Source organism: Nicotiana tabacum, chromosome 1 (assembly GCF_000715075.1).
Source record: "Nicotiana tabacum cultivar K326 chromosome 1, ASM71507v2, whole genome shotgun sequence".
In the NCBI taxonomy this organism is placed as follows: Eukaryota; Viridiplantae; Streptophyta; class Magnoliopsida; order Solanales; family Solanaceae; genus Nicotiana; species Nicotiana tabacum.
In genome coordinates, this window is record NC_134080.1 from 61,728,700 (window position 1) to 61,740,074 (window position 11,375).

Sequence of the window (11,375 nt, forward strand, 5' to 3'; positions counted from 1 at the left end):
GGATCAGTTCTCTCAGCTATTTCTGGAGAAGTTTCTTCCTATCACTCAGAGGGAGGACTATCGGAGGCAGTTTGAGCATCTCTAGCAGGGTTTTATGACCGTCACTCAATACGAGACCAGGTTCATTGCTTTGGCCCATCATGCTCTTATTATAATTCTCACTGAGAGAGAGACGGTGAGGAGTTTCATTGAGGAACTCGCTCAGCCGATTTGATTTCAGATTGCTAAGGAAACTCGAAGCGAGATTTCTTTTCAGGATGCGGCCAATATGTCCAGGAGCGTTGAGATGGCTCTATCGTAGGAGAGTGGTCAGGGGTATAATAAGAGGCCCCGTCATTTAGGCAGGTTCAGTGGTGCCTCATCTGGAGGTAAGGATTCTTTTGGTAGGGGCCATCCTCCCAGGCCATTTCATTCAGCACTTTAGACTTCTCACGGTGCTCTAGGTGGTTGTGGTTCTTATGTGCAATATTCTGATCAGTAGTCCTACCGTGTACTATCATCTCCTATTAGAGCACCTCCTCTTCAAAGCTATTCTCATGGTCAGTCGGCCCGTCATGGTAAGTCTCAGTTTCCTCAGCCGCAACACTCAGGTGGATGCTTTGAGTGCGGTGAGTATGGTCATATCTAGAGGGATTGTCCGAGATTAGTGGGTGTTCAGTCTCAGCAGCAGGGTTCTCAGTCCATGGTTCAGGCACCGAGTGTTCCACCACCCGCTCAACCAACTAGAGGTGAGGGTAGAGGTGTTAGAGGTGGAGGTTAGGCTGCTAGAGGTGGAGGCCAGCCAGCAGGAAGTCGTCCCAGGGAGATAGCTCAAAGTGATGGGGCACAACCCCGATGTTATGCTCTTCCAACCAGGATCGAGGCTGAGGCATCCGATGCAGTTATCAAAGGTATTGTTCTAGTCTATAGTAGAGATGCTTCAGTTCTATTTGATCCAGGGTCTACATACTCCTATGTGTCATCTTATTTTGCCCCATATCTGGTCATGCCTAGTGATTCTTTGAGTGCTCCTATATATGTGTCTACACCGGTGGGTGATTCTATTGTGGTGGATTGTGTACATCGTTCATCCATAGTTGTGATTGGAGATTTTGAGACCCGAGTAGATCTGTTACTTTTGGATATGGTCGATTTTGATATCATATTAAGGATGGACTGGTTACCACCTTACCACGCTATCTTGGACTGTCATGCCAAGACTGTGACCTTAGCTTTGCCTGGTTTACCTCGTTTAGAGTGGAGAGGGACTCCTAGTTATTCCACCCGTAGGGTTATCTCATATATGAAGGCTTGGCATATGGTTGAGAAGGGATGTTTGGCCTATTTGGCGTATGTTTGTGATTTTAGTGCAGAGGTTCCTTCTATAGATTATGTACCTGTTGTTCGTGAGTTTCTAGGGGTATTTCCTACATACCTATTGGGTATGCCGCCCGACAAGGCTATTGACTTTTGCATTAATTTGGCTTCGAGCACTCAGCCCATTTTTATTCTGACGTATCGTATGGCCTCACCAGAGTTGAAAGAATTGAAAGAACAGTTGCAAGACTTGCTTTAAAAGGGCTTTATTACACTTAGTGTCTCGCCTTGGGGTGTGCCAGTGTTATTTGTTAAGAAGAAGGACGGATCGATGAGGATGTGTATAGATTATCGGCAGTTGAACAAGGTCACAATCAAGAATAAGCACCCATTGTCGAGGATTGATGATTTGTTTGATCACCTTCAGGGTGCCAAAGTGTTTCCGAAGATTGATTTGAGATCTGGCTACCATCAGTTGAGGATTATAGCATCTGATGTCCCTAAGACAGCTTTTTGCACTCGGTACGGGCATTATGAGTTCTTAGTGATGTTATTTGGGTTGACAAATTCCCCAGCAACTTTCATGGACTTGATAACTCGAGTGTTCAAGCCTTATTTGGATTCCTTCGTGATTGTCTTCATTGATGATATTTTGATCTATTCTCGCAGCCGGGAGGAGCACGAGCAGCATCTTCAAGCCATTCTTCAGACTCTGAGGAATAGTTAGTTGTATGCCAAGTTTTCAAAGTGTGAGTTTTGGTTGAGTTCGGTTGCATTCTTGGGTCATGTTGTATCAGCAGAGGGTATTTAGGTGGATCCTAAGAAGATTGCGGTAATCAAGGACTGGCCTAGACCCACATCAGCTACAGAGATCCGGAGTTTCTTGAGTTTGGCGGGTTATTACCGTCGGTTTGTGGAGGGTTTTCATCTATTGCATCCCCGATGACTAGGTTAACCTAGAAGGGTGCCCAGTTCAGGTGGTCGGATGAGTGTGAGGCGAGCTTTCAGAAGCTCAAGACAGCTTTGATTATGGCGCCAATGTTGGTTTTGCCCATAGGTTCAGGGCTATATACAGTATATTGTGATGCATCACATATTGGACTTGGTGTGGTGTTGATGTAGAATGGCAAGGTTATTGCATATTCTTCGCGACAGATGAAGATCCACGAGAAGAATTATCCAGTTCATGATTTGGAGTTAGCAGCCATTGTTCATGCGCTAAAGATTTAGAGGCAAAAGTTTGCAATACTTGTTCAAGCTGAAGGAGCTAAATTTGAGGTAGAGGAGATGGTTGGAGCTATTGAAAGACTATGATATCACCATCTTGTATCATCCGGGAAAGGCCAATGTAGTGGCCGATGCATTGAGTAGGAAGTCAGCCAGTATGGGCAGTCTTGCGTATATTCCAGTCGGTGAGAGACCGCTTGGATTGGATGTTCAGGCTTTGGCCAATCAGTTCGTGAGGTTGTATATTTCTAAGTCCAGCCATGTTCTAGCTTTGCACAGTCACCCGGTCTTCGTTATTTGAGCATATCTGAGATCGACAGTATAATGATCCTTATTTGCTTGTCCTTAGAGACACATTGTGGCACGGAGGTGCCAAGCAGGTTACAGTTGTAGATGATGGATTTTTTGAGGATGTAGGACCGTATTAGTGTGCCTAATATGGATGGACTATGTGAGTTAATTCTGGATGAGGCCTATAGTTCCCGGTACTCTATTCATCCGGGCACCGCTAAGGGACTTGCGACAGCATTATTGGTGGAGGAGAATGAAGAAGGATATTGTTGCCTATATAACTCAGTGTTTGAATTGTTAGTAGGTAAAGTACGAGCATCAGAGACCTGAGGGTTTGTTTCAGAGGATTGAGATTCCTGAGTGGAAGTGGGAGCAAATCACTATGGATTTCGTTGTTGGACTCCCACAAACTCAGAGGAAGTTCGATGTAGTATGAGTTATTATTGATAGGCTGACCAAGTTAGCACATTTCATTCCTATGGTAGTTTTTTATTCCTTGGAGCAGTTGGCTGAGATCTATATTCGAGAGATTGTTTGTCCTCATGGTGTGCCCGTGTCTATCATTTCTTACCAGGGTATGCAGTTTACCTCGCACTTTTGGAGAGCAGTACAGCTTGATTTGGTACGCGGGTCGAGTTGAGCAAAGCATTACATCCTCCGACGGATGGACAGTCCGAGTGTACTATTCAGAATTGGGAGGATATGCTCTGAGCATGTGTTATTGACTTTGGATGTTCTTGGGATTAGTTCTTGCCATTAGCAGAATTTGCCTACAACAACAACTACCAGTCGAGCATTCAGATGGCTCCCTATGAGGCATTATATGGTAGGTGGTGTCGGTCGCCGGTTGGGTGGTTTGAGCCGGGGGAGGCTCGGTTGTTGGCTACAGAATTAGTTCAGGATGCCTTGGATAAGTTGAAGATCATTCAGGATAGGCTTCGTACAACTCATCCCAGGCAGAAAAGTTATGCCGATTGCAAGGTTTGTGATATGGCATTTATGGTCGGAGAGCGGGTGTTGCTTAGGGTGTCGCCCATGAAGGGCATGATGAGATTTGGGAAGAAGGGCAAGCTAAGCCCTAGGTTCATTAGTCCTTTTGAGATTCTGGATCGAGTGGGAGAGGTGGCTTACAAACTTGTGTTGCCACCGAGTTTATCAGTTGTGCATCAAGTTTTTCATGTGTCCATGCTTCAAAAGTATCACGGCGATCCATCCCACATGTTAGACTTCAGCACTATCTAGTTGGACAAGGCTCTGACCTATAAGGAGTAGCCGGTGGCCATTCTGGACCGGCAGGTTCATCAGTTGAGATCGAAGAGTTACCCTTCTGCTCGTATTCAGTGGAGAGGTCAGCCTGCCGAGGCAGCTACCTGGGAGTCCGAGTCCGATATGCGGAACCGATATCCCCATCTTTTCCCCGACTTAGGTACTTCTTTTCTATGTCCGTTCGAGGAGGAACAGTTGTTTTAGAGGTGGAGGATGTGACAACCCAAAAGGTCATCACTTGATTTACAAGTGAATTTCATGTTCCGAGGCCTTAAAAGCCTCCTTTTATGTCACCTCGATTTGTGTGCGCGGTCCGGGCATATATCCGGAACGTTTTATGTGAAAATTTGATAAAAATGCTAATTTGGCCTTTAAAATTGAATTTAAGTTGACTTCGGTCAATATTTTGAGTAAACGGACTCGGACCTGTGATTTGACGGTCCCGGAGAGTGATGTTTAGCTTAAAGTATATATATTTCTATGTATATCGTCTCATATTTTACTTTTGTTTTGTGAATTTGGGATATTAAATGCTATGATATAATATTAATTTGAAGTGTTTTTACATGTAGGAATGATTCGGGAGCAATTGGGGGCGAAACATACAAGATTTGAGACAAAATGAACAAAACCAAAAAAATGTGCTTTGGGTGACACAGACAGCGCCTGGTGCCACCTGTGGCGCTGGAAATAGAACTGAAAAATGGGCAGCGCCCTAGTGGGCGCTGGCGTCGGGCTGGGCGCCGTTGACGTTGTTTTCATCCTATTTTGCCCGGGACACGGTTTATTCGGCCCTAGACCTATCCAACACGTATAAAAGAAAGACTACGCCTATTTTCAAAGGAAGAGACGCACTTTGGGAGGAAAAACATACACAAGAAACATCGGGGAGCAAGAACATCTCAGAATTCTTCATCTTTTCTAGTATTTTCAATTATTCAAAACTTATGCAATTGTTTGATTACATCATGAGAGGCTAACCACTCATTGTTCTAGGCTTGTGATTTAGCCATGAATATTGTTGTTTGATATTAGCTTGACCTTAATTATAATTCACCAATATATGGTTGTTTCTTCAATTCTTTGTTTAATTGCTTAATTGTCTGGCCAGCAGTTAGGTTCTATTTACTATCTATGCTATGCTTGGGAAAGCCGTGTTTAGATTAGAGAAGAATTGAAGAGAGCATGATCTTAACCCTTAAGGGGAGCGGATTTGTGGTTAGGATAGGAACATACCTAGTCACCGTGCTTAATTAAATATCGTAATCTTAATGTGTTCTTAATATATTGATTTCATAGGAATATAGGCATTAATCTATTGAGAATAGGTAAGCAGTACTTCGGGAGAAGGCTATGAGAGCATTTATCGTTTAATTAACAGCCATGAGTGAATTATATAAAAGGGAGAGTTAATTAGAACACAATACGAATGGTGAATCCATCACAACCCTGGAATACTTGACTCTGCTGAATACACGACAATCAACTCGTTACTTGATAATTTAGTTATTATTTAGAATCGTAGTATAATATAATCATATTATTGGACTTTGATTTTAGCTGCATTGAATAACAATTTTAGTGATTTAGTGAGTGGTTTATACAAGTCTCTGTGGGTTCGACACTCAACTTATTATTATATTACTTGTCGACCACGTATACTTGTGTGTGTGTGTTTGGGAGCAACAAGTTTTTGGTGTTGTTGCTGGGGACTTAAATATTAACTACTTTCTAGTTTTTGCTTTAATTGTTTATGTCGTCGAGTCTAATGTTACTTGACTGTTGCCCGGATCTCAGGAACTTTGATTGAATACGTAGGGTCAGAAGCTAGGACCGACTTCAAGGCTTTGATCCTGAACCTAAGAGAACATTTCACAGGAGGTTGAGGGAAGCAAGGGACACGAATAATATTTAGGCACTTGTTCAATTTCATGTAGACATGGAAGAGGAGCAACACATGGCTGTTCAGGAGGTAGTGATGCCCAGAATTGCTAATGTCACCTCCAGCATTGTGAAGCCTAGAATCACTGGGCACTTTGAGCTGAAACAGAGCATGATCCAGCTACTTCATGCAAATGGGCAGTTTATGGGTCTTCCACACGAGGATCAACAATAGCATATTCTGAACTTCTTAGAGATTAGTGATACTTATATCACTAGCGAGGTCACTTCATATTATGTGAGGCTCACACTTTTTCTATTCTCTCTGTTGGGCGAAGCTAAGCGATGGCTAAAGACAGAACCAGCTAATTCCATTACATCATGGAATGATTTGGCAAGAAACTTTCTTTCGAGGTTCTTCCCTTCAGGCAAAACCGCAAAGATCAGAAGTGAGATAGTTTCCTTCAAATAGAAAGAAGGGGAATCTTTATACTCAGCTTGGGAAAGGTTCAAGGGGCTACTCAGAGACTGTCCTCATCACAATCAGACAAATGAAGTGTTAGCTCACACTTTCATAGAAGGGCTACATCCTGAAACAAAAATTGTGGTAGATGTTGCAGTTGGAGGTCAAGTGTTGGAGAAAATCTTTGACGAGATATATGCATTATTGAACAAATTCTCCAAAAGCAATCTGGATTGGCAAGGAGAGATGGCAGACACATAGTGCAAAAGTCTGCAGGAGTTCTTGACTTAGATGTAGTCTCAGCATTATCAGCGTAGATTTCTACAGTAACCAACCAAGTCAATCAGATTACCTTGATTATCAACAAGCAACAAGTAAACCCGGTACAACAAGTTCAAGTGTTTTGTGAAATATGTGGAGAGGGTCACACGAGCGACATATGCCCCTCTAACCCAGAGTCTGTCTGCTTTATGGGTAATTCAAATAGGGGCCAAACAAACCAATATGGAATCACTTACAATCCCAACTGGAGGAACTACCCAAACATCTCTTGGGGTGGAAAGCAAGGTACTCAGAATCAATATAAGCCTCAAGCACCTCAACAGCAATATAGACCACCTCATATTGAACAACAAGCGAGTCTTATAAGTCACCTTGAAGACATGTTGAAAAAGTGATGGCTAAACAGCAAGGCCTCTCTCAGAAAGTGATGGTTGAACAGCAAGCTTAAGCTGCAACAATGAGAAATTTGGAGTGCCAAATGGGACAGCTTGCCAGTGCTCAAAACACTAGACTAGTTGTAGCTCCTCCAAGTGACACTAAACCTAATCCTAGGGCAGCCCTTAATACCATTTCTTTGAGGAATGGGAGAAAACTAGAAGAAGTTCAGTCTAAAACGAGGAAACAAGTGACTTTTAATGAGAGGCCAACCGCTATAGAATCAACATCCGAAAAAGCTAAGGAGCCAGATAAGCCAGCTGGAGAGGCGGTGGTTGAGAAACCCCCACCATTGGTTGCGAGGCCAACACCTCCATTCCCTCAAAGATTGTAGAAATTAAGGGATAATGCCGCATATAAAAAGTTTCTTGATATTTTGAAGCAGGTGCAAATTAATATTCCATTGGTTGTCATCTTACAAGAAGTACCCAGATATGCAAAGTACATCAAGGACATTGTGGCAAATAAAAGGAGGTTTACCGAGTTTGAAACTGTGGCACTCACTGAGGAGTGCAGTTCAAGAATTTAGGGCAAGTTACCTTAGAAATTGAAGGATCCAGGTAGTTTCATTATCCAAATCTCGATTGGTAAACATGCTGTTGGGCGAGCTTTATGTGATCTTGGAGCGAGCATCAATTTGATGCCACTATCGGTGTTTAGACAGATGGGGTTGGGTGAGACACGCCCAATAACCGTTATCTTACAGTTAGCCAATCGCTCCCTTGCTCATCCTGAGGGAGTGACTGAAGATGTGCTAGTTCAAGTGGGTTCTTTCATATTTTCGGCTGACTTCATTATCTTGGATTACAAGCTATTATCGATGTTTGTGAAGGAAGGATGACAATGAGAGTGGGTGATCGAGTGGAGGTATTCAATATTTATAAAGCACTCAAGTTACCAGCCACTATGAAGAGTTATCCATGATTTCTGTGGTGGAAAGTGATGCTATATCATTAGTACCTTACATGAGCCTTATAGATCCTATTGAACGTGCTTTGATTGGGGATGAAGAAGATAGTAAAGATGACATAAAGGGAGAAATTGAGCAATTACTTGATACGTCCTTTAATTATGTCCATGGGTTTGGAAAATTTGAGGAGTTGCATAGACCTGTCACTCTGACCCTTCCGAAGCCATCTATCGACGAAGCCCCAAGGCTAGAACTTAAACATCTACCAGCGCACCTGCGCTATGCTTATTTGGGAAACTCTGAGACATTGCTCGTGATTATATCCTCCATCTTGACTAACACTCAAGAAGAAAAATTGCTCAGAGTACCCCGAGAGCATAAGATGGCTATTGGGTGGACTATAGCTGACATTAAGGGTATTAATCCATAGTTTTGCATGCATAAAATCTTTTTAGAGGACGGACACCGCCCCAGTGTGAAGCAACAAATAAGATTAAATCCCATTATGAAAGAGGAAGTAATCAAGCTACTCGATGCAGGTATCATTTTTCCTATTTCTGACAGCAACTGGGTAAGCCTAGTTCAATGTGTGCCCAAAAAGGGAGGAATGACTTTAGTTGTGAACGAGAAAAATGAGCTAATTTCTACTCGCACTGTTATGGGGTGGAGAGTCTGCATCGATTATAGATGGCTCAACAAAGCAACTCGCAAGGACCACTTCCCACTGTCATTCATTGACCAGATGCTAGACAGATTAGCTGGCATAAATATTATTGCTTCCTTGATGGTTATTCGGGATACAATCAGATTGTCATTTGCCTAGAGGATCAGGAGAAGACCATTTTAACTTGTCCGTATGGTACTTTTTCCTTCAAGCGAATGTCATTTGGTATTTGTAATGCACCAACCACTTTCCAGAGGTGCATGATGGCTATTATCACCGAGAAATTCGTGGAAGTGTTTATGTATGATTTTTCAGTTTTTGGGTCTTCTTATGATGATTGCTTGAGGAATTTAAGCAAGGTGTTGGCCCGTTGTGAAGAAACAAATTTGGTACTGAATTGGAAAAAGTGCCATTTTATGGTACAAGAAGGAACCGTGTTGGGTCACAGAGTATCTAGGAGCAGCATTGAAGTTGATAAGGTGAAGGTGGAGACGGTTTAAAAATTACCTCCACCTATTTCAGTGAAGGGTGTCCGGAGTTTCTTGGGACACGCGGGTTTCTATCGGCGCTTTATTAAAGATTTTTCGAAAATTGCTACTCCTTTGTGCAGGATGCTTGAAAAAGATGTAACTTTCAACTTTGGTGATGCTTTCCTCAAGGCATTTGAAGAACTCAAAAAGAAGTTGGTGTCTGTTCCCATTATTGTGACTCCTGATTGGTTTGTACCATTTGAACTTATGTGTGATGCGAGTGACCTTGCTATTGGGCAGTGCTAGTCCACAGGAAGGACACGGTGTTTATTCCATCTACTATGCTAGTAAGACTCTTGATGATGCACAGCTGAATTACACCAGCAATGAGAAGGAGTTGTTAGCTGTTGTGTGGGCCTTTTGAGAATTTTTGGGCATACTTGGTGGGAACGAAAGTTATAGTCCACACTGATCATGCAGCAATCAGGTATCTGTTTACAATAAAGGAATCTAAAGCAAGATTGATGCGCTGGGTTTTATTGCTGCAAGAATTTGATGTAGAAATACGAGATCGAAAGGGGATAGAGAACCAAGTAGCTAACTATCTATCAAGGCAGAAAAATCACGATTACGTGGAGGAGGGTGGCCAAATTAAAGAAGTTTTTTCTGATGAGAAACTTTTTGTTGTCACCCAAGACCCATCCATGCAGACTATGTGAATTATCTTGTGAGTGGGGTTCTTCCTCCTGAAATCCAATCTGAAGCTAGAAAGAGGTTTCTACACTATGTGAACTTCTACTACTGGGATGAGCCCTATTTGTACAAGCAATGTGCTAATCAGTTGATGAGGAGATGCATTCCTGTAACAGAGGTGGAATTAGTGATGTATGATTGTCACGCATCACCCTACGGGGGCCATCATGGAGGAGATAGAACAGCTGCAAAGGTGCTACAATCCGGTCTCTTTTGGCCGACTTTATTCAAGGATGCCCATGCATTTGTTAAGATGTGTGACCAATGTCAGAGAACGGGAACAATCACAAGGAGGCATGAGATGCCTTTGAATAACATCCTAGAAGTTGAGCTTTTTGATGTGTGGAGAAAAGATTTTATGGGGCCATTTCACCGTCGAAAGGAAACTAATACATTTTGCTAGCAGTTGACTACATGTCAAAATGGGTGGAGGCAATTGCTTTGCCAACAAATGATGACATGGTGGTAGCTGCTTTTGTGAAAAAGAACATATTCTTGAGATTTGGGACTCCATGTGCCTTAATTAGTAATGAAGGGACTCATTTTTGCAATCGATTTCTGAATAACCTTCTAGCTAAATATGGAGTTCGCCATAGAGTTGCTACAACATATCATCCTCAAACAAGTGGCCAAGTTGAGGTGTCAAACAGAGAAATCAAGCAAATATTGGAGAAGACGGTGAGTGTGAATACGATGGATTGGGCTGCAAAGTTAGATGATTCCTTATGTGTGTATAGGACTGCATATAAAACGCCAATTAGAGCGTCCCCTTACAAGCTTGTTTACGGGAAGGCATGTCACTTGCCTGTTGAACTGGAACACAAGGCATACTGGGCCATTAAGAAGCTGAACATGGACCTTGAGGCCGCAGGCGAGAAAAGACTTATACAGTTGAATGAGTTAGATGAGTTGAGATTGCACTCTTATAAAAATGCTAAGCTCTATAAAGAAAAAGACAAAAAGATAGCATGACAAGCATATCAAGCCACGTCACTTCGAGCCAGGCCAATAGGTATTATTATTCAATTCTAGGCTACGGTTGTTCCCTGGAAAGCTAAAATCAAGATGGTCAGGTCCGTTTGAGGTGGGGAGAGTCACTCCTTATGGTGCAATCGAGCTGCGAGCTTTAAATGGTGAGGGGAATTTTTTGGTGAATGGTCATAGAGTCAAGCATTATTGGGGAGGAATGATCAATCGTGAGAAGACCAAGGTTGTACTCGCTGATGAGTAAGCGAGACTATACATCCTGCCGCGATGTTAAATCAGGCGCTTGTTGGGAGGCAACCTAATTTTTATTGCTTTCCTAGTTTAACTTCTTAATATTTCTTGTAGAGCAGGTAGAGTATTGCATTTTCTTTGTAGGTATAGAAATTTTAGATGTAATGATGTAGGACGTGTAAATTGGGTATATATAAGGCTCGGGGGATCAGGATGCTT

The 11,375-nt window shown here is 42.5% G+C and overlaps 1 protein-coding gene and 1 non-coding gene across 2 annotated transcripts; one reads left to right on the forward strand and one right to left on the reverse strand.

Annotated features, from left to right (window-relative positions):
• Positions 1-6,400: 6,400 nt before the first annotated feature.
• Positions 6,401-6,505, reverse strand: LOC142165176 (small nucleolar RNA R71). The gene has a single exon (XR_012696109.1). It is a non-coding gene; the product is annotated as a small nucleolar RNA R71 (small nucleolar RNA).
• A 3,847-nt stretch (positions 6,506-10,352) lies between these two features.
• Positions 10,353-10,910, forward strand: LOC142162792 (uncharacterized). Its single transcript, XM_075219577.1, has one exon. It carries the CDS (start codon positions 10,353-10,355, stop codon positions 10,908-10,910), a length of 558 nt encoding a protein of 185 aa, XP_075075678.1.
• The last annotated feature ends 465 nt before the right edge of the window (positions 10,911-11,375 follow it).